The 24,238-nt window shown below is 40.8% G+C and overlaps 1 protein-coding gene across 2 annotated transcripts in view; it reads left to right on the top strand.

Annotated features, from left to right (window-relative positions):
* CDKN3 (cyclin dependent kinase inhibitor 3) overlaps nt 1-24,238 on the top strand; it is a 26,907-nt gene continuing 2,669 nt past the window's right edge. The window contains exons 1-8 of one of the 2 annotated variants that reach the window (XM_063596212.1): nt 896-1,031; nt 3,857-3,939; nt 5,504-5,559; nt 13,000-13,044; nt 15,742-15,964; nt 20,165-20,196; nt 22,114-22,217; nt 22,480-24,227. In XM_063596212.1, the coding sequence (XP_063452282.1) occupies nt 1,023-1,031; nt 3,857-3,939; nt 5,504-5,559; nt 13,000-13,044; nt 15,742-15,964; nt 20,165-20,196; nt 22,114-22,217; nt 22,480-22,539 (612 nt within the window). In that variant the 5' untranslated portion in view covers nt 896-1,022 and the 3' untranslated portion in view covers nt 22,540-24,227. Of the gene's footprint in view, nt 1,032-3,856; nt 3,940-5,503; nt 5,560-12,999; nt 13,045-15,741; nt 15,965-20,164; nt 20,197-22,113; nt 22,218-22,479; nt 24,228-24,238 lie in introns of those variants that run through there. The other variant, XM_003831698.6, reaches the window with a different exon arrangement.

A 24,238-nucleotide genomic window follows, 5' to 3' on the forward strand; every position in this document is an offset into this window, starting at 1 on the left:
ATTGATCTACACTGTAACTTGTCTAGTTTCTGGAATGATAAAGAAAATAAAACTTCAAGCATATAAAATATGTTTATACTCTAAATTTTTAGTTTTTTCCCTAGTATTTGTATGTCTAGATATAATTACAAAGTCTATGTGATGTGTTTTTTATGTGACGATCCAATACAGTGCTTCCCTGAGCCCTTAAAAAATAAAAAAAATAAAAATACAACTTAAAGAAACAAAAACTCCCTACCGTAGCCGCTACAAGGGAGGCTAAGGCGGGAGGATTGCTTGAGGCCAGGAGTTCGAGGCCAGCCTGGGCAATATAGTAAGACCTCCGTCACAAACACAGAAACTCCCAACCCGGGTTCGAGACCAGCCTGACCAACATGGAGAAACCCCGTCTCTACAAAACATACAAAAATTAGTCAGGCTTGGTGGCACATCCTTGTAATCCCAGCTATTCGGGAGGGTGAGGCGGAGACTCGCTTGAATCCGGGAGGCGGAGGTGGCGGTGAGCCGAGATCGCGCCATTGTACTCCAGCCTGGGCAACAAAAGCGTACTCCAGCCTTGGCAACAAAAGCGAACTCCGTCTCAAAAAAAAAAAAAAAAATCACCTCCCAACCGTATGGACCACGCTGACATCCTGCCATCAGAAAGCAAAGCTTTCCAGCGTCCCCCAAGCGCTAGGGCCGCCTTCTGACTCTTCCGCCCCGCCTCCGCCCCCTGCACTCTCCCAACTGGCGGGAGGAGGGCGCCCTCCCAGCCAATCAACGTCCCACAGGGCCCGCCTCCCGCGCGTCTTTCAAAGGTCTTCTAGGAACCAATCAGCGATTAGAGGCCGAGTCTTCGGCCACCCAAAGGCGGAGTAAGAAACCAGAAGCGGATCTGATTGGTTGCTGGAAGACGCCGCGCCCACCTCACAGAAGGACGAACCAGTGAGCTAAGCTGCGGGGCGCGGGCTCGGCCGGGGCACCGGTGAGTCGCCGGCGCTGCGGAGGGAGTCGGCACTGGTCTCGACGTGGGGCGGCCAGCGATGAAGCCGGTGAGTTGGACGTGCTGGGGCTTGGAGGAGCGAGGCGGCAGGGACGCAAGCGGTCCCGGGGACCCGATCCTGGGCCGGAGGGCAGCCCTAGCCTGGTAGCAGTGCGACTTGCGCCGTAACCGTTCTGCGGGTCGGGGAGGTGACTCTGCCCCGCACGGGCACGAGAGATGAAGGAGCAGGGTCGGTGGCCGACGAAGGAAAGACGGACATTCGCTGTGCACCTGCTGTGGGCTGTCACCTGTCCCCTGCGGGGTCTCATAAGCCTCCCAACCGCCCAGCCAAAGAGGGCCGAGCCTCGTTGTACCGAGGAAACCGAGCCGAGGAGCTTGAGTGTCAGCGATGAGTGGGCGCGATACCCCAGCCCCGAAGGGTGGCCGGGCGCTGCCTGCGCCCACAGGGCCTGGCGAAACCTTGAGTACGAATGCCACGCCGCGGCTTGTGGGCGACACCACCGCTGTCACCATGCCCCAGGGCCACCTGGCAATGCTGCTCTTTTCCCGTGACGTTCAGAATCACAGGGCCTGGGGAAGCAGAAACGTCCAGCTCTGTTAGGATTAATAAACCTGGTGAATGGGCCACACAAATTTGAAATATGAATCATCAAAGTTGCTTTAAAGAAAAAACAGATGCAGGCAAGGATCTGAAGATCCCCCACCTAACCCATATTTCCTACTGCCCGGCTTGACAACCTACTGGAAGCCTTTCCTTTGGGTGCAGTTGATTATAATACTTCAGATAGAGCCAAAGCAACAGAAATCCATAGCCTAGGTCCGGGTGGTGGCTCGCGCCTGTAATCCCAACACTTTGGGACGCCAAGGCGGGCGGATCACTTGAGGCCAGGGGTTGGAGACAAGCCTAGCCAACACGGTGAAACCCCGTCTCTACTAAAAATACAAACATTAGCTGAGCGTGGTAGTGCACGCCTGTAGTCCCAGCTACTCGGAAGGCTGAGCCACGCGAATAGCTTGAACCCAAGAGACAGAGGTTGCAGTGAGCTGATATCACGCCACTGCCCTCCAGCCTGGGCGACAGAGCAAAACCCTATCTCAAGATAAAAGAAAGAAAGAAAAAAAAAATCCGTAGCCTAAATTAGCCGTCCTGTGATCTTCTAGTACCAAGACCGTTGTAGAATATAGCTTCAGAGCTAGAAAGGGCATTAGGTGGTTACAATTGCTAATCCCCATGTTGCCATGTGGAGGGACATCAGCTTTCCTTCACTCCTGGCCTCTTTCTCCACCTGTCCCCATTGAGTTATCTGATCCCCGAGTTTGGAAGGAACTGAACACCAGTATCTCAACTTTTTCTTTCCTTCTTTCTTGGGATCTACCTGCCTGCCTGCAGAAGGTGCTTTCTGGTCCACTCTCTGGCACACAGGAGCCCCAGACTGTCCATGGCCACCTGTGACTGGGTGGATACATTTGTCTAATTCTGGAGTGAACAAGGGGCAAGCCCACGTGGCAACAGCTTTAAGCTGCATACTCCATTTGATATACAATAATAAAACTCCATTTCCTTATCTTTCAATTGGTTTCAACTAGGGAGTGAGAAAAGGGTATGGGTTTTGTTCTGTTTTGTTTTTGTTTTTCTTTTTCTTTTGATTCCTTAAAATTTCAACAAGGAGTGTAGAAGTCTTCCATGTCAAAATGCTGCAGGATTAAGTTCCAACTGCTTAGATCAGCATACGAAGTCTATCTCAATCTCTCTAGTCTAGTGATTCATAAAGTTGGAGGCAGATTATTTCACCTACACCACCCCCACCAAACTACTAGGCCATGTGGGGATGTTTTTTGAGAAAAGGGGTGGGCAAAACTACTTCTTCATCTCCTCTACTCCATCTCTATTTTGATATCACAGTTCCTCAATACACAAGCCCTTGGCTTAACTTCTTTCCTTTCTTTTTTCTTCTTCCTTTTTTTTTTTTTTTTTTTTTTTTTTTTGGCAGAGTCATGCCCTGTTAGCCAGGCTGGAGTGCAGTGGTGTGTTCCTGGCTCACTGCAACCTCTGCCTCCTGGGTTCCAGGGATTCTCCTGCCTCAGCCTCCCGAGTAGCTGGGATTACAGGCATGTGCCACCATGCCTGGTTAATTTTTGTATTTTTGGTAGAGCCAGGTTTTGCCATGTTAGCCAGGCTGGTCTCAAACTCCTGACCTCAGGTGACCTGCCCACCTTCGCCTCCCAGAGTGCTGAGATTTACAGCCATGAGCCACCGCACCCTCCCTTTCCTATCTTCTTTAAAACCTGCTCTTCCTTCAAAACCCAGCTAAAGTGTTTCCTCTGTGAAGCCTTCTCCAGCTACCTACGTGGTCACTCTCTTCTCTGTTCCACAGTGTATAGTTCTGCTTCCATTTCAGCACTTATATAATACCTTTCTTCTGTAATCTATGCACACATCTGTCTCTCCAGCCATACTGAAGGCAGGCTATTTATCTTATAGATCTTTTGCATTTCCAGTGCTTGGCAAATGAAGGTGGCCAAGAAATATTTGTGAATGAATAAACCTCCTCACTTTATAGTTGAGGAAAATCGAGATCCAGAATCAACTGAAGTGGCTTGTCAGAGAGTATACAGTAAGTGGCAGAACCAAGATCAGAAGCCAGATTTCTTGGTTCCCAATCCAACTCTCTTTCCACTATGCAGTGCTATAATTATTAATAGGAAGGTAAATAGCAGTCATTTATTATTAATATTGCTGATCTCATTGATATTCTGGATTGATGGCTGAATACATTGCAAATATGAATTCAGTGTGTGTTTAGACAAGGATTAGCTATCCTAAAACTACAAAAAAATTCTTTACAGTTATTTAACATAACATTTCTTTTGAAGCCCAGTTCAATACAAACAAGTGAGTTTGACTCATCAGATGAAGAGCCTATTGAAGATGAACAGACTCCAATTCATATATCATGGTATGTTAGCATTTCTGATCAATGATGAGCTAAAATCACAATCTACATCATAAATGTAAATTTAGTTACATCATAATCTTAGTAGAATATAGTTCACATATTGAAAATGTTAAGGGATTATCCCCGTCTGATTATATAATTCTAATCATTAAAGGATCTTCTAACTCCATGATTCATTTACTATCTATAATACAGAATAAGACCCTTTTTTTTTTTTTTTTTGGCCCTTCTTTATACATTCTAACTCCATGATTCATTTACTATTTATAATATAGAATAAGACCCTTTTTTTTGTTTTTGGCCCTTCTACTAACTTAGTAGAAGGAAGTAAGTAGGAAATAGAGGCAGGATTGAAATAATCTCCCATTTAGTATCAAAATCTACTTATTCTTTTATGACAAAAGAATAATATACCAAATATGAGATGAGATATTTAATCATTTCTCATTAAATCAAATCCTAGGTAATACTTAGAAGTAATGTCACAGTAATGCATCTATCAACAGACTCTGTTTAAGATAAAAGCCACATCAATGCAATAACAAAAAGTTTCTACATAAAATCAGCCTTTTAATCTTGGCAAGTGACTTATGGTTATACCAGATTCTTTACAATGAGCAATCAAATGCTTTCTCTCATCACTGCAAATATAATAGTCTCTCTTCTTAAGAAAGCACTATCCCTACTGTCAGAAGAGAAAGAGTGTCCTAAAGGTCTTTTGTCCTGCCATCAAATAGCATTACTTTCCATTTCCACTTAAAACTCCCATTTAAACACAAAAATTCATCTAATTTTCAAAGTCAGGTGGTATTTAGATGATGCCTCCTGTTTTCCTTTAAATCATCTTCTGACATGCAGACAAGGTGAGCCTCTGTCCCTGAGTACTGCAAAGTGGGAATATGATTTCTTCACATTATTTCTTTTTAACCAAAAACCTGTGGTTTTCATCATATGAAATTATATCTGTTAAGGAAGCTCTATTTAAAAAATCTTAAAACAGTAATGTAGAATAAATGCTGGGGAGAAAATTGTCCAATAGTCATTTTCCAATTCATTTTCCTAAATCACTAATGCAAATTATCTCAGGTAATATACCACAGGATAACATAAGTACACCATATACTACCGGTTGGCAATCTAGGCATTATTATCTTTAAGGTAAATTTAAATTAACTTGGTTTTTTGTTTTCTTGTTTTTTGTAGAGACAGGATTTCACCATGTTGCCCAGGCTGGTCTTGAACTCCTGGACTCAAACAGCCTGCCTGCCTTGACCTCTCTAAGTGCTGGGATCATAGGCATGAGCCACTGCACCCAGCCTAACTTGTCATTTTTAAGACTTAAATAATAACAAAGCAAATAAGTCCCTGTTTTAAAACTTTGTCTTTCTATGTTTTTTTTTGTGACCAACATATTGATACTTAACTGTGAATTCTTACTTTGTGACTACTGTAAAACTTTAACACAACTTTATTTGGTGGCAAGCACCCATATTGATTAAACTGAATTTCCATTTATAACTTTTTAAAAACTTAACTAAACATGATAAATTTTTCTTCTTTTCAGGCTACCTTTGTCACGAGTGAATTGTTCTCAGTTTCTCGGTTTATGTGCTCTTCCAGGTGGGTAACACAATAATGGGCTTCCTATCAATATGTATATATTTTTAAATATATTTTTATTGCAGTAGCTTTTAGGGGGACAGGTGGTGTTTGGTTACATGAATAAGTTCTTTAGTGGCAATTTCTGAAATTTTGGTGCACCCATCACCAGAGCAGTATACAATGTACCCAATGTGAAGTCTTTTATCCTTCATCCCCCTTCCACCTGTCCCCACCAGCCCCCGAAGTCCAATGTATCATTCTTATGCCTTTGTGTCCTCAAAGTTTACCTCCTGTTTATGAGTGAGAACATACGATGTTTGGTTTTCCATTCCTGAGTTACTTCACTTAGAATAATAGTCTCCAGTGACCGGGTGCAGTCACTCACACCCGTAATCCCAGCACTTTGGGAGGCCGAGGCGGGCAGATCACGAGGTCAGAAGATCGAGACTATCCTGGACAACATGGTGAAACCCCGTCTCTACTAAAAATACAAAAATTAGCTGGGCGTGGTGACACGTGCCTATAGTCCCAGCTACTTGGGAGGCTGAGGTAGGAGAATTGCTTTGACAGGAGGCAGGGGTTGCAGTGAGCCGAGATCGCACCACTGCACTCTAGCCTGGCAACAGAGCGAGACTCTGTCTCAAAAAAAAAAAAAAAAAAGAATAATAGTCTCCAGTTCCACCCGGGTTGCTCTGAATGCCATTTTGTTCCTTTTCATGGCTGAGTAGTATTCCATGGCATGTGTGTGCGTGTGTGTGTGTGTATGTATATCTCACATTTTCTTTTTTTATTATACTTTACAACCCCACTTTTTGATGGGGATGTTTGTTTTTTTCTTGTAAATTTGTTTAAGTTCCTTGTAGATTCTGGATATTAGACCTTTGTCAGATGGATAGACGGCAAAAATTTTCTCCCATTCTGTAGGTTGCCTATTCACTCTGATGATAGTTTCTTTTGCTGTGCAGAAGCTCTTTAGTTTAATTAAATCCCATTTGTGAATTTTGGCTTTTGTTGCAATTGCCTTTGGTGTTTTAGTCATGAAGTCTTTGCCCATGCCTATGTCCTGAATGGTATTGCCTAGGTTTTCTTCTACAGTTTTTAGAGTTTTAGGTCTTAGGTTTAAGTCTTTAATCCATCCTAAGTTAATTTGTGTGTAAGGTGTAAGGAAGGGGTCCACTTTCAGTTTTCTACATATGGCTAGCCAGTTTTCCCAACACCATTTATTAAATAGGGAATCCTTTCCTAATTGCTTGTTTTTGTCAGTTTTGTCAAAGATCAGATGGTTATAGATGTATGGTGTTATTTCTGAGGCCTCTGTTCTGTTCTATTGGTCTATATATCTGTTTTGGCATGTGTACCATGCTGTTTTTGTTACTATAGCCTTGTAGTATAGTTTGAAGTCAGGTAGCGTGATGCCTCCAGCATTGTTCTTTTTACTTAGGATTGTCTTGGCTATATGGGCTCTTTTTTTGTTCCATATGAAATTTAAAGTAGTTTTTTCTAATTCTGTGAAGAAAGTCGATGGTAGCTTGATGGGGATAGCATTGAATCTATAAATTACTTTGGGCAGTATGGCCATTTTCATGATATTGATTCTTCCTATCCATGAGCATGGAATGTTTTCCCATTTGTTTGTGTTCTCTCTTATTTCCTTGAGCAGTGGTTTGTAGTTCTCCTTAAAGAAATCCTTCACATACCTTGTAAGTTTTACTCCTAGGTATTTTATTATCTTTGTAGCAATTGTGAATGGGAGTTCACTCATGATTTGGCTCTCCGTTTGTCTGTTATTGGTGTATAGGAATGCTTGTGATTTTTGCACATTGATTTTGTATCCTGAGACTTTGCTGAAGTTGCTTATCAGCTTTGGGCTGAGACAATGAGGTTTCTAAATATACAATCATGTCATCTGTAAAAAGAGACAATTTGACTTCCTCTCTTCCTATTTGAATACTCTTTATTTCTTTCTCTTGCCTGATTCCCCTGGCCAGAACTTCCAATACTCTGTTAAATAGGAGTGGTGAGAGAGGGCATTCTTGTCTTATGACGGTTTTCAAAGGGAATGCTTCCAGCTTTTGCCCATTCAGTATGATATTGGCTGTGGGTTTGTCATAAATAGCTCTTATTATTTTCAGATACGTTCCATCAATACCTAGTTTATTGAGTGTTTTAAGCATGAAGGGGTGTTGCATTTTATCAAAGGCCTTTTCCAGATCTACTGAGATAATCATGTGTTTTTTGTCACTGATTCTGTTTATGTGATGGATTACATTTAATGATTTGCATATGTTGAACCAACCTTGCGTCCCAGGGATGAAGCTGACTTGATCGTGGTGGATAAGCTTTTTAATGTGCTGCTGGATTCAGTTTGCCAGTATTTTACTGAGGATTTTCGCATCGATGTTCATCAAGGATATTGACCTGAAATTTTCCTTTTTGTGATGTCTTTGCCAGGTTTTGGTATCAGGATGATGCTGGCCTCATAAAATGAGTTAGGGAGGATTCCCTCTTTTTCTATTGTTTGGAATAGTTTCAGAAGGAAAGGTACCAGCTCCTCTTTGCACCTCTGGTAGAATTCAGCTGTGAATCCATCTAGTCCTGGGCTTTTTTTGGTTGGTAGGCTATTAATTACTGCTTCAATTTCAGAACTTGTTATTGGTCTATTCACGGATTCGACTTCTTCCTGGTTTAGTCTTGGGAGGGTGTATGTGTCCAGGAATTTATCCATTTCTTCTAGATTTCTAGTTTATTTTTGTAGAGGTGTTTATAGTATTCTCTGATGGTAGTTTGTATTTCTGTGGGATCAGTGGTGATATCCCCTTTATCATTTTTTATTGTGTCTATTTGATTCTTCTCTCTTTTCTTCTTTATTAGTCTGGCTAGTGGTCTATCTATTTTGTTAATCATTTCAAAAAAACCAGCTCCTAGATTCATTGATTTTTTGAATGGCTTTTTATGTCTCTATCTCCTTCAGTTCTGCTCTGATCTTAGTTAGCTCTTTTTTTTTTTCTTGAGACAGAGTCTCGCTCTGTCGTCCAGGCTACAGTGCAATGGCACAATCTCGGCTCACTGCAAGCTCCGCCTCCCGGGTTCATGCCATTCTCCTGCGTCAGCCTCCCTAGTAGCTGGGACTACAGGCACCACCACCACACCCAGCTAATTTTTTTGTATTTTTAGTAGAGACGGGGTTTCGCCATGTTAGCCAGGATGGTCTCGATCTCCTGACCTCGTGATCCACCCGCCTTGGCCTCCCAAGGCGCTGGGAGTATAGGCATGAGCCACCGCACCCGGCTTGATCTTAGTTATTTCTTGTCTTCTGCTAGCTTTTGAATTTGTTTGCTCTTGCTTCTCTAGTTCTTTCAATTGTGATGTTAGGGTGTCAATTTTAGATCTTTCCCGCTTTCTCATGTGGGCATTTAGTGCTATAAATTTCCCTCTAAACACTGCAGATTCTGGTACATTGTGTCTCTGTTCTCATTGGTTTCAAATAACTTCTTTTTTTCTGCCTTAATTTACCCAGTAGTCAGGGGCAGGTTGTTCAGTTTCCATGTAGTTGTGCAGTTTTGAGTGAGTTTTTTAATCCTGAATTCTAATTTGATTGCACTGTGGTCTGAGGGACTGTTTGTTATGATTTCTGTTCTTTTGCATTTGCTGAGTAGTGTTTTGCTTCCAATTATGTGGTCAATTTTAGAATAAGTGCGATGTGGTGCTGAGAAGAATGTATATTCTGATGATTTGGGGTGGAGAGTTCTGTAGATGTCAATTAGGTCTGCTTGGTCCAGAGCTGAGTTCAAGTTCTGGATATCCTTGTTAATTTTCTGTCTCGCTGATCTGTCTAATATTGACAGTGGGGTGTTAAAGTCTCCCACTATTATTGTGTGGGAGTCTAAGTCTCTTTGTAGGTCTCTAAGAACTTGCTTTATGAACCTGGATGCTTTTATGTTGGGTGCATATGTATTTAGGATAGTTAGCTCTTCTTTTGCATTGATCCCTTTACCATTATGTAATCCCCTTCTTTTTCTTTTTTTATCTTTGTTGGTTTAAAGTCTGTTTTATCAGAAACTAGGATTGCAACCCTTGCTTTTTTTTGCTTTCCATTTGTTTGGTAAATATTTCTCCATCCCTTTATTTTGAGCCTATGTGTGTCTTTGCACGTGAGATGGGTTTCCTGAATACAGCACACCAATGGGTCTTGATTCTATCCAATTTGCCAGTCTGTGTCTTTTAATTGGGGCATTTAGCCCATTTACATTTAAGGTCAGTATTGTTATGTGTGAATTTGATCCTGTCATTATGATGCTAGCTGGTTATTTTGCCCATTAGTTGATGCAGTTTCTTCATAGCGTTGATGGTCTTTGCATTTTTGTATGTTTTTGCAGTGGCTCATACCAGTTGTTCCTTTCCAGGTTTAGTGCTTCCTTCAGGAGCTCTTGTAAGGCAGGCCTGGTGGGGACAAAATCCCTCAGCATGTGCTTGTCTGTAAAGGATTTTATTTCTCCTTCACTTAGGAAGCTTAGTTTGGCTGGATATGAAATTCTGGGTTGAAAATTATTTTCTTTTTTTTTTTTTTTTTTTTTTTTTTGAGACGGAGTCTCGCTCTGTCGCCCAGGCTGGAGTGCAGTGGCGCGAACTTGGCTCACTGCAAGCTCCGCCTCCCGGGTTCACGCCATTCTCCTGCCTCAGCCTCCCGAGTAGCTGGGACTACAGGCGCCCGCTACCACGCCCGGCTAATTTTTTGTATTTTTAGTAGAGACGGGGTTTCACCGTGTTAGCCAGGATGGTCTCGATCTCCTGACCTCGTGATCCGCCCGCCTCGGCCTCCCAAAGTGCTGGGATTACAGGCGTGAGGAAAATTATTTTCTTTAAGAATGTTGAATATTGGCCCCCACTCTCTTCTGGCTTGTAGGGTTTCTGCAGAGAGATCTGCTGTTAATCTGATGGGCTTCCTTTTGTGGGTAACCTAACCTTTCTCTCTGGCTGCTCTTAACATTTTTTTCCTTCATTTCAATCTTGGTGAATCTGATGATTATGTGTGTTGGGGTTGCTCTTCTCGTGGAGTATCTTTGTGGTGTTCTCTGTATTTCCCGAATTTGAATGTTGGCCTGTCTTTCTAGGTTGGATAAGTTCTCCTGGATAATATCCTGAAGTGTGTTTTCCAACTTGGTTCCATTCTCCCCATCACTTTCAGGTACACCAGTCAAACATAGGTTTGGTTGATTCACATAGTCCCATATTTTTGGAGGCCTTGTTCATTCCTTTTAATTCTTTTTTCTCTAATTTTGTCTTCACACTTTATTTCATTAAGTTGGTCTCCAATCTCTGATATCCTTTCTTCTGCTTGATCGGTTCAGCTATTGATACTTGTGTATGCATCACGAAGTTCTCCTGCTGTGTTTTTCAGCTCCATCAGGTCATTTATGTTCTTCTCTAAACTGGTTATCATAGTTAGCAGTTCCTCTAACCTTTTATCAAGTTTCTTAGTTTCCTTGCATTGGGTTAGAACATGCTCCTTTAACTTGGAGGAGTTTGTTATTACCCACCTTCTCGAGCCTACTTCTGTCAGTTCATCAAACTCATTCTCTGTCCAGTTTTGTTCCCTTGCTGGCGAGGAGTTGTGATCCTTTGGAGGAGAAGAGGTGTTCTGGTTTTTGGAATTTTCAGCCTTTTTGCTCTGGTTTTTCTTCATCTTCACGGATTTATCTACGTTTGGTCTTTGATGTTGGTGACTTTTGAATGGGGGTTTCTGCGTGGGCGTCCTTTTCGTTGATGTTGATGCTATTGCTTTCTGTTTGTTAGTTTTCCTTGTAACAGTCAGGCCCCTCTTCTGCAGGTCTGCTGGAGTTTGCTCGAGGTCCACTCCAGACCCTGTTTTCCTGGGTATCACCAGTGGAGGCTGCAGAACAGCAAAGATTGCTGCCTGCTCCTTCCTCTGGAAGTTTAGTCCCAGAGGGGCACCTGCCGGATGCCAGCTGGAGCTCTCCTGTACGAAGTGTCTGTCGACCCCTGCTGGGAGGTGTCTCCCCGTTAGGAGGCATGGGGTTCAGGGACCCACTTGAGGAGGCAGTCTGTCCCTTAGCAAAGCTCGAGCACTGTGCTGGGAGATCTGTTGCTCTCTTCGGAGCCAGCAGGCAGAAATGTTTAAGTCTGCTGAAGCTGTGCCCACAGCCATCCCTTCCGCCAGGTGCTCTCTCCTAGGGAGAAGGGAGTTTATCTATAAGCCCCTGACTGGAGCTGCTGCCTTTCTTTCAGAGATGCCCTGCCCAAAGTGGAGGAATCTAGAGAGGCAGTCTGGCTCCCGTGGCTTTTCCACACTGTGGTGGGTTCCGCACCCAGTTCAAACTTCCGACTGGCTTTGTTTACACTGTGAGGGGAAAACTGCCCACTCAAGCCTCAATAATGGTTAATACCCCTCCCCCCACCAAGCTGGAACATCCCAGGTTGACTTCAGACTGCTGTGCTGGCAGTGAGAATTTCAAGCCAGTGGATCTTAGCTTGTTGGGCTCCGTTGGGGGTGGGATCCACAGAGCAAGACCACTCAGCTCCCTGGCTTCAGCCCCCTTTCCAGGGGAGTGAATGGTTCTGTCTTGCTGGCATTCCAAGTACCACTCAGCTGGAAATGCAGAAATCACCCGTCTTCTTTCTGCATTGGTCTTGCTGGGAGCTGCAGACCAGAGCTGTTCCTATTCAGCCATCTTGCCCGGGAATCCCACATTTTCTTTATCTACTCATTAATTGATGGGCATTTGGGCTGGTTTTAAATTTTTGCAGTTGGAAATTATGTTGCTGTAAACATGTGTGTGCAAGTATCTTTTTCATATAATGACTTCTTTTCCTCTGGGTATATACCTAGTTGTAGGATTGCTGGTCAAATGGTAGTTCTACTTTTAGTTCTTTAAGGCATCTCCACACTGTTTTCCATAGTGGTTGTACTAGTTTACATTTCCACCAGCAGTGTAAAAGTGTTCCCTTTTCACCACATCCGTGCCAACAATATATTTAGAACAAGTATTTGGTCAACTAACACATCATTCTCTATACTGGGCAATAAGTAAATTTCACAGACCATCAGCACTGGGGAACACACTGCGAAGCCCTCATGGTGGACTATAGTTAAAGGAACATAGATCTACCTTTCAGCCCTTCCAGATCTGCAGTCACAGCCCTACACTTGTACTTTGCCAATCTTAATAAAGCTTAAAGCCTGGAGTACAAATGAGGCTGAGGACTACAACCAGGTACTTGTTACAGAAGAAACACAGAATACAGAATCCTTGATTAGGATGAATCCCTGTAATTATATTCCTAGAAATATAAGAAATTGAAATTCATATTCAAAATATAATTGAAACATATAAATGATTATGTGAACTGACTTTATAAAGTAGCTATATAAGTGTTTAAACATACCTGTTACATATGACGAAAAACTGACTTTTTTACTTGCTTTATTATTACTTATAGGTTGTAAATTTAAAGATGTTAGAAGAAATGTCCAAAAAGATACAGGTAGGTGTAATATCACGCAACCACACTCATGGGTTTTTTAAATAAATCGCATTGAAAATCTCTCTGTCAAAAAGAACAAATCAGTTTATTTTTAATATAGCAATAAGTTTTCAATATTGTGTGAAGTTCTAAACTATAGACTTATTCTGATATGTAAAGAGGTATTTGTGAAGACCATCATTTACCTAACCATGGAGTTGCTTTTCACTGATTGTTGTAGTTATATTATACATATAAACTACATTTGAGGTTAGAATGTAGAAGTTGGCATGAAAAAAAGTATGTAAATAGAAAACTGACATATTGCTCCCCCCAGGTCTTTACTGTTCCTTGCAGACTTGACTGTGGTAGTAGAAATTAAACATGAGCTGGGAACTCCAAGTTAGCAGTGAAATTGTGAATCCTGGATGGAAAATTTTGAGAGCCAGCATCTAGATGGAAAAGACAGAATGGGAACTGGTTGTTGCATGCTCAAGGATGTTCATACCATTATAGCCACAAGTCTAATAATCCTCATAATCTGCCCCAATTTGGAATTTACATATTGCATGATACTAACAAATGTGGATTTTCAAAAGATTTTATTCTGATTGGCCTGGAATGTCTCAAACCTACTAGTCCTACCAATATCCTTATAGTATGGCAAATTAAAATGTATATATTGCTTGATTCTAACCAGTATAGATTTTCTGAATCTTAAAAACTTTTCGTGGTTATTCTAGAACATCAGTTTGCTAATGTACTTTTAAAAATTTATTCCTGGTCAGGTGCAGTGGTTCACACCTGTAATCCCAGCATTTTGGTAGGCCGAGGCGGGTTGATCGCTTGAGCTCAGGAGTTCGAGACCAGCCTGGGCAACAAGGCAAAACCCTGTCTCTGCAAAAAATACAAAAATTAACTGGGCATGATGGCGCGTGCTTGTAGTCCCAGCAACTTGGGAGGCTGAGATGGGAGGATCACTTGAGCCCAGGAGGTCAAAGCTGCAGTGAGCTGAGATGGTGCCGAGATCACAAGGTCTTGCTCTGTCACCCAGGCTGGAGTGCAATGAGCTGAGATTGCATTACTGCACTCCAACCTGGTGGCAGAGCAAGACCCTGCCTCAAAAAAAAAAAAAAAGTATTCCTTACCTACCAAAAAAAGACTTAAAGACAGTAATAGATAGTTGACCCTTGTAGTATTTATAAAACTTTTCTGCTTTAGACACACCCACCATGCTAGGAAATTTCTATTTGGGGAACATTTAGGTCATAAGCAAAATATATGTAATTTAAATCATTGGTTCAAAGTCAGTCTTGTACATTTTGGAATGTCATATTCATTTAGCATTTTCTATAAAAAACAGTTTCCAATTTTTTTCAAAAAACTTTTTTTTTCTGCAATGAAATCTTAAATGGAATCCAGTACATAAAACAGGTCAATATGTTTGATTGGAGACCTAGAATCTCCCTGCAGCAGTTCCTGAGATACTTTCTTAGCCCTTTCTCAGAAAGTTGGAAAATCACTGGATAATAAAAATTACCAAATGTGTACAAAAGGCAAATAGATGTATAGTACTGTACATCTCAGGGATTAGTTCATGAGAAGGTACTTTGTACTTAAATAGCTACATGTCCTTGGATTTAAGGGACAGGGAGAGGGCTGGAGTTGGGAGCACTTAGATCATCCAGAGTTATTTATTTTAAACCAAATGCTCAATAGTTAATATTGCCATAAAGAAGTCCTAGTGTATAGAATGCCTATAGTATTCATATCATTATAATGAGAATAGCTAGGTCACAGAAGTTTAATACAGGTAATGTTTTATTTACTGGCGACCTAGTCTATAAAATTAAATACACAAGGATGTGTTACAGTGCAGATATGAGGGAGAATACTAGCACTCTGACACCATGGCCATGCTGGAGATTTTATATACAATACTCAGAGTCAAGCAGACAGCTAAGTGATGAAGTAGCAGACATGGTTGATTTTGTGAGAAAAAGAAAAAAAGTGCTATCATCCTTAATTGAACATAGATCTATCATACCTTAATTGATAACACTTTTTTACTTTTTCTCACAAAATCAACCATATTTGCTACTCAATTTAAAGTGTTTTAAGAGTTATTTTATGCCAGGCATGGTGGCTCATGCCTGTAATCCCAGCACTTTGGGAGGCGGAGGCGGGCAGATCACCTGAGGTCGGGAGTTCAAGACCAGCCTGACCAACATGGTGAAACCCCGTCTCTACTAAAAATACAAAATTAGCTGGGCGTGGTGACACATGATTGTAATCCCAGCTACTTGAGAGGCTGAGGCAGGAGAATCACTTGAACCTGGGAGGCAGAGGTTGCAGTGAGCTGAGATCGTGCCATTGCACTCCGGCCTGGCGACAGAGCAAGACTCCATCTCAAAAAAAAAAAAAAAAAAAAAGAGGGGGGGTTATTTTAAAGCAGTATTCATTGCAAAAAAATTTTTTTTGCAAGAACAGCAATTGACTTATTTTGAAATTCAGTAAAAGGCATTTTGACTTGTAATATGAGGTTTAATTCTAGACACCTTTTGATTCAGACATATCAATAGGCACTTCAGATTTATAGATTGTCATTTGGTATTAGTTTGGCTTAAGAAACTTAACTTCATATTCTCCCTCTTGATGGTATTTAAATGTGTGATGTTTTCTATGTGTGTGTGTCTGTGTATCCTGGTCTATTGGCAGAAGAACTAAAGAGCTGTGGTATACAAGACGTATTTGTTTTCTGCACCAGAGGGGAACTGTCAAAATATAGAGTCCCAAACCTTCTGGATCTCTACCAGCAATGTGGAATTATCACCCATCATCATCCAATCGCAGATGGAGGGACTCCTGACATAGCCAGCTGCTGTGAAATAATGGAAGAGCTTACAACCTGCCTTAAAAATTACCGAAAAACCTTAATACAGTACGTTCTTTTCTCCATACACTATGTGAGAAATGTCTCAGTCAAAATGATTTCTGGAATTATGGTAGCCCTATTCAGTTATTACCTATTTCATAGTTTGTTGTAAGGATTAAAAGGTAATAATGCACTAGAAAAGCACTGGCACAATGTCTGGTACAGGGTAAGTAGTCAAATACGTGCTGTTATTACTTTTCAAGAGTAGGGACAATAAATGAGTAGATTTGGAAATTATTAGAACAAGGTTACAAGCTTTTTTTTTTTTATTTCTTTCCTTTAGTCTTAGACCTTTAGTTGCAATTTTGGGACCCTCCTTTCCCCTCCTCACCATCACTGCCTCACTTATTAGCTTTTCAATTGCTTAGTTGCTTTCAATAGCAAGAAAATCAATTTTTTGGCCAGGTGCAGTGGCTCGCGCCTGTAATCCCAGCATTTTGGGAGACTGTAGTGGGTGGCTCACTTGAGCTCAGGAGTTCAAGACCAGCCTGGGCAACATGGCAAAACCCCATCTCTGCAAAAAATATACAAAAGAACATGCCAGGCATGGTGGTACGTGCCTGTAGTCCCAGCTACTCAGGAGGATGAGGTGGGGGAACTGCTTGAGCCTGGGAGACAGAGGTTGCAGTGAGCCAAGATGACAGTACTGCACTCCAGCCTGGGTGACAGGGAGACCCCATCTAAAAAAAAAAAAAAAAAAGAATAAAGAAAGTCGATTTTTTCAAAATTAGCTACCAAAAAAGTTACCTCTAAGTAATAAGCAATCCTAAAAATATGACTTGAAAATTACATTTGATGATATGACTCTGCTAACAGATTGAAAGAAGGCCTCTTATTGTGTGTCAGTGGCTATAAAAACACAAGCTGCTGGTGTGAAAGTTTAAAACAAAAGAAGATGGGTTAAGGAAAGGGGACAAAATGAGGAGGAAAGAAAAGCAGCTTGGAGGAAGGCCGGAGAGAGTGGCAATGGGCAGTAGATAGTAGCATGGCAAAGATTTAAAGGGGCGATGTGGATAAAAAACAAGAGATGCTCTGCCAGAAGTGAAACACACAAAGCAACAGAGAGCCAGCCATGGGGAGGAAACTGGCCTTTGCTGTGCATAATGTATATTTCATATTCTAATAACCTGCTTAATCCTTTCTGGAATAAGGTAGGGTATTAAATAGTTTACGACCTCAAAAGCCCCAAGTTCCTTAAGGGCATTGCTTTGAGCTAGAAGTGTAGAAATTATATCAAATAGCCATGAGGTTCTCAGGGCACCTAGTCATAGGACAAGCCCAGCCAACTTCTCCTCTTAAACCTATAGCCCAGGGGCCTCATGCCAACACTGTCAGTTCTGAAGGCAAACCAACTAGTACGAGGGTCTTTGGGGACACACACCTGTTTGTGGCCAAACTGAACTCTGACATACAGAGAAATATAGTTTGCAGAATATGCAGTAAAGAACTAGAAGCCATTCTACATCCTATTGTTTCCCATCTTCCTCTATGGAAAAAGCATAGTCACTTAACCAGTACTAATTATAAAAGCTAAATTTCAAATAGATCCAGTTGTTGATGTGAAAGTTTCTGATACATATAGGTAAAATAGTATTAGATAGTTAAATGTAGCTGGGGAAAAATATTTTCCAACATAGGGCCCTATTTTTCAAACCATTTTGAGATCTTTTTTTTTTTTTTTTCAAATAAATTTTTGAAAGCAGCCTCTACTGAAAAGTTTCCAGAAATCAAACTAGCTCTGTTTAGTGAAGTGAAGCTTAACAAATTCTACTGTAGCTGGTTCTGGCAACCCAAATGCTCTGATGTTTGTGCAGAGTACAAACAGGATAGACAGTAGATGGGTGACTTTGCATATGCTGAATGTTTCAGTCTCCCATAAAATAAAGCATCTGACAACTGGCATTTTTCATTGTCCTAGAGCTTTCGAAGGTGTCCTACAGTGACTAGTTTATTTTCTATCCATTCTGCCATCTTTGAGGACCCACACTTCTAGACAGCTATAGAGCTTATCCTTCAGCAACAGGATCTGGTAAACCTTTTTCACTGTCCTGTTGTCTACCAGTGCTGTCTCACTGGTTCTGCCTGGACATTTGCAGCCCTTTATAAAATTAGTGAACAACACTGCTTGCCTACTGTATTTTGTAGTTTCTTGGGGCTATTGTAACAAAGTACCACAAACCAGGTAGCTGAAAACAACAGAAATTTCTTCTTTCCCATTTCTAGAGGATGTAAGTCCAAAATTAAGATGAGAGCAGAGCCATGCCCCCTGAGACTGAGGAGAGTCCTTCCATGCCTCTTCCTAGCTTCTGGTGGTGGCCATCAATCCATGGCAGGCCTTGGCTTGCAGCCGAATCCCTCCAGTCTGCCTCTGTCATCACACGCTTCCTCGGATGTCTGTGTCTTTGCATGGTGTTGTCCTTGTGTAAGGACACTAGTCATCTAGGATGAGGGCCTGCTCTAATTCATCTTAACTTGAATATACCTGCAAAGACTCAAATTCTGAATAAGGTCCCACTCACAGGTACAGGATAAGGACTTCAGCATGTCTTTTAGGGGGACATAATTCAACCAGTAACACCTACCGTGTACCACACGCCGAGACTACCAAAGGAGGCACAGTCCCCACCTTCGAGGAACCTATAACTAACACTACCATTTAACTGCAATAAGACAGGAGAGGCAGCACACAGGAAAATGATCCTTTCTGTAGGAGCACAAAGGCATTTTAGGAAATGAAATTTGAGGTTTTAAAAGATGAGTAGGAATTCATCAAATAGAAGAAAAAAGATGAAAATAGCAAAAGGTATAAAATAGTATTAATCTTGCAAAAAGACACTGAAGTGTTCTATCTTGATCTTTTTTTTTTTTTTTAATAAGGCAGTTGTCTCTCTCTGTCACCCAGGCTGGAGTGCAGTGGCACTGTCATAGCTCACTGTAGCCTTGAACTGCCGGGCTCAAGCGATCCTCCCACCTCAGGCTCCTGAGTAGCTAGGACTTCAGGTGTGCGCAACCATGCCAGGCTTTTTTTTTTTTTTTTTTTTTTTTTTGGAGAGACAGGGTCTCACTTTATTGCCAAAGCTGGTCTTAAACTACTGGACTCAAGCAGTCCTCCCACCTTGGCCTCCCAAAGTGCTGGGATTATAGGCCTGAGCCATCATGCCCAGCCTCTACCTTTATATGGTAGATCCAGATCTCTGAAACAGTTCTATGTCTGGAACACTTTGTGGAAAGCAAGTTCACGAGTAAGACTAGGGGTCAGTACCTATTCAGTCCTCTATTTCACATCCTAAAGCAAAATATATATCTACAGCTTTACCTGCAATACAATTCAGTAATTGATGTCCATAACGATAAGTCATCCACACTAAATTAGGCTCAGTATACCCTCTAAGTACATTAGGAAGCATGTAATACATTTTTTAGGATCTTTGAAAATGACTTAAATGAATAGTTTTGCTACTGAGGATTAATCTCCATTTTTCTGGAAAATCCAGTTATACAAAACTGCTAATTTCTTTACAGTGCTAGATAACAGCAGCTAATGCTCATTTACTTCTTACTCTGCACAAAGCTGTGTTCTAAGTCCTTGGCAAATGCTCACTCATTTGTGAGCCTCATTTAATCCTCACTCTGATGTACATACTATTGCTATCACCATTTTAAAGGTGAAAAGGCTGAGTCCCAGAGAGATTAAATAACTTGCTTAGCTTTACACATCTAATAAGTGGCAGAGCCAGGACTGAAGCCCAGGCAGTGGTGCTCCAGAGCCCATGCTCCAGACTTCGGTGATACCCTATCTCTGGACTCCTTTAGATACATGAACGGTTATTATCTACATGGCATTTGTCCAGTAACCACTCAGATTTTGTTTAGACAGAGGAATAATCAAAGTGACAGTTGGTAAAAGTCTGATTTCTATCTATTGGTAACATGCTCCATTTCTCAGATGTGGATCTTGGAACCTAAAGAGGTCAATAAGAAGACTCCGCCTATCTTGATGCTTAGAGGTGTTCAGAATTCCTCCCAACAAAGAAATAAGCACACCTTGCTCTCAGTTGATTAAATCAAAAATATTTATTAATCTTCGTGTGCAAGGCACTGTGCTAGGCATTAGAGTTGTAAATAGAAGGCAGAAAGAGCAAGTCTTTAGTTGTAACTAGGGATGGAATGAAATGTACAAACTTCAAAACTGTATTTCCCTTTCAGCTGCTATGGAGGACTTGGGAGATCTTGTCTTGGTAAGAAATATATTTCTATTATTTTTTTAACCGCCAAATAGACAAACTTCTGTTTCCAGACCATATGTTCATTTTGTATTAAAATGGAACCAAGCAAAATATAAGTTTGCTAAGACTCAAAGGATTGCTTAAGGCCCTAAACATGGTGTTCCCTGGAAAGCTTGGGTGGGAGTGGGAGGTATTTTCAGCATTGTTCTGGAGGATTCTGGCAAAACATCATTTACAAGTCTTAACACCTGCATTCTTATTTTTTAACATTTTTTGATGTTCTTCCTGTGGAGGTGTTATAATAGAGTAACTTCCAAATAGTTTCCATGGGTAACTATTTATGAATACCAAAGTTAATTACTATATGTTAATTTAAAAATTTTTTTAATGTACTAAGGAAAACAAAAAAGAGTTCGTGAAATGCCACACTGGAGTAGTAGTTATTTTTTTAGTGTTGGATGATATCAAAATTGAAAGCTTTTGTGTTTCAAAGAATACTATCAAAATGACAAGACTACCCATAGAATGGGAAAAAATATTTGCAATCTATATATTTGATAAGGGATTTGTATCCAGAATATAAAAAGAACTCTTACAACTCAGTAATAAAGATAGGCCGGGCGTCGTGGCTCATGCCTGTAATCTCAGCACTTTGGGAGGCCAAGGCAGAAAGATCACCTGAGTTTAGGAGTTTGAGAACAGCATGAGCAACATGGTGAAACCCCATCTCTACAAGAAATACAAAAATTAGCCAGGCATAGTGGTGCATGCCTGTAGTCCCAGCTCCTTGTGGGACTGAGGCTGGAGGACTGCCTGGGCCCAGGAGGTCAAGGCACCAGTGAACCGAGTTTACACCACTGCACTCCAGCCTAGATGACAAAGTGAGATTGTCTCTCTCAAAAGAAAAAATAATAATAATAAACAAACAACATAACTGAAAAATGGGCAAAGTATCCAAATAAACCTTTCTACATGCAAGATACACATATAGTCAGTAAGCACATGAGAAGATGCTCAACATCATCAGTCATCAGGAAATGCAAATCAGAACCACAGTGGATACCACTTGACACCAATTAGGAAGGGTATTATAAAAACATGAAAAATAACAAGTATTGGCAAGGATGTAGAGAAATTCGAACCCTCATACACTGTTGGTGGGAATGTAAAATGGTGCAGCGGCTTTGGAAAATAGTCTAGCAGTAGTTCTTCAAACAAGTAAACATTAACATATGACCCAGCAATTTCACTCCAAAGTATATACCCAAAGACTTGTATACAAATGTTTATAGCAGCATTAATCATAATAGCCAAAAAATGGAAACAGCCTAAATGTCCATCAGTTGACGAACGGATAAACACAATGTGGCATATCCATACAATGGAATATTATTTGATCATAAAAAGGAATTAAATACAGACATATGCTACAATATGTATGAACCCTGAACACATTATGCTAAGAGAAGTCAGACACACACAAAAAAATATTGTATGTTTCCGTTTATGTGATTGCTCAGAATAGGCAGATCTACAGAGACAAAGTACACTAGTGGTTGCCTATGGCAGGGGTTGATGGGGAATAGAGGATGACAGCAAAAGGGTACACTTCTTTCTGAGGTGATGAAGTGCTTTAAAATTGACTGTGGTGATGGTTGCACATATCTGTAAATATACTAAATCACTGAATGGATGAACACTTTAAATGGATGAAAGAATGAAGCCAGTGTTAAACTCTAATTCAACCATACTGTCATTTAAGATCATAATTTAACTGTCAAAAACACACACTAAAAGTCTCAGTCTTTTAATTCATTTGGAACAATTACACCAGTCTTCTGTATCAACAGAAGTCTTATTAAATATAAAATGCTGTACCCTGTCACTAGTTATTTAATAACATATTATTTTTCTGTCATGTTCCATTAGTAGCTGCTTGTCTCCTACTATACCTGTCTGACACAATATCACCAGAGCAAGCCATAGACAGCCTGCGAGACCTAAGAGGATCCGGGGCAATACAGACCATCAAGGTGAGGAGGTGGGCGGTGCTTGCTTGGTTGTGGTTGGGGTCGTTGTTACAAATACAGATTCATGTGTAACCAAAAGGTTACATATGAAAATCCAAAAGGGCAGTGAAATGAAAATCCAAAGCACTCTGTTATTCAAATACCACTTGCTTATGCTTTTAGTTTTTAAAAATTTACAAGTAAATATAATCCAGGTAGTCTAAAAAAGCACACAGGATTTCAAACAAGATAATGAAAATTTGAACTTCCTGGTTTACTTTTCCAGGATCTACCTACTTCTCAGTTTTTGCCCCAGTCCGTTTTGGGAATGGATCCTCTCACCTAGGACAATGAGATGGTTATTGTTAATACAAACTTGGTACGTTCTTGGGTAGATTCTTGGCCAAAAAAAATCTATGGAAGATCCTGTTATATCACCAAAACATTTAATAAAGACAGATGAATGACTATAATACAAAAAATGGAAAGCAGTGCTAATTATCCTTTGCCGTAGATAACTGGGGACATCTTCCACATGTACATTCCCCTAACACTTCAAAACACTGCACTAGCAATGCCAAGGATGTTGCATTAATCATGTTACTGAAAAGATTCTGCAGATGTCACTTCATTTTGTAGATCTGTAAAGCTAATGTGCCTTCTTTTCAGCAGTGTGCCCTCTCAGCATTAGAATCCGCTCATCAGAGGAGTGGGCACCAAAGAATCCTGGCCGTTAGGCAGCTCCCTAGACTTGAGAGCCCATCTTCCCAGGGTTGGAGGTCTAATCCAGTGTCATTAACAGTGAATTATCATAATTACTGATAAATTCACCAAGCAACCTGATTCTTAGGGCTTAAATAAGGTCATTAACGGGACAATCCATACAGGATCCACTCCACTGTACAGGTCTGAAACAGACAACTCTATGTTAAAATCAAACGATGCGGCCAGGCGCGGCGGCTCATGCCCATATCCTAGCACTTTGGGAGGCTGAGCTGGGTGGATCACTTAAGGCCAGGAGTTGGAGACCAGCCTGGCCAACATAACGAAACCTTGTCCCTACTAAAAATACAAAAATTAGCCAGGGTGGTTGTGTGTGCCTGTAGTCCCAGCTACTTGGGAGCCTGAGGCACAAGAATCACTTGAACCTGGGAGGCAGAGGTTGCAGTGAACCGAGATCACACCACTGCACTCCAGCCTGGGCGACAAAGTGAGACCCTGTCTCAAAAAAAAAAAAAACAAATGATGCTTCAAATCCAAAAAGTTCACCTCTCTTCTCTTGAAAACAAAATACATGGCCATGGCCAGATGTATATATGAATATCCATATGTTTTACATCTTTAACATTGCAGATAATTAAGTCCATATTACTACAGACTCAGTTTATCACCTCAGCATTCTGTGGCAAACAGGCTTGCTGGTGTTAGCAATGCAGTTTCCACATCTCAATAAGGATATGAAATGAGATGATTGGCAGAGTAAGAATATCTTTTGGGAGGCTATTAAAACTCCAAATAAATTATTTAAAGCTTTTATTTTGCTTATCTGCTGAGATTAGCAATACAGTTTGTTTTTAAAAAATATTGTCTATGAAAATTATCCCTAGTGCATTATGTCATCACAAAAAAGCAGAAGACTAGGGCTTCTATAAATTGAGAAATGGATTTTGTTAAATATACCAGTTACTTGCTACAGAAAGTGCTCTGTCCTTCTTACCAGGGGGGAAAAATGTTAGCAAAAATAATGCCATTATGTACTGTTTTAATCTTATTTGGTCGTGTAAGTAAAGAAAGGATTTTAGACTTAAAACATATCCATCTACATTTCATTTCACCTTCTGATTTTGAGACTTGTAGAACAATAGTTTTTCACACTATATGGCTTTACTAAAAGATAAAACTTCCCCATGATGCAAATGCTTCCTTACCCAAAAAGATGTAGAATTGTGCTTAGCAAGTATTTTTTTTTTATTCCCGATACCTGCTAATATTGTGCCCACACTGATAACTAGTTTTCTACAGTGTATTCCAATGTATCTTTACTT

This window comes from Pan paniscus, chromosome 15, assembly GCF_029289425.2.
Source record: "Pan paniscus chromosome 15, NHGRI_mPanPan1-v2.0_pri, whole genome shotgun sequence".
Taxonomy (NCBI): domain Eukaryota; kingdom Metazoa; phylum Chordata; class Mammalia; order Primates; family Hominidae; genus Pan; species Pan paniscus.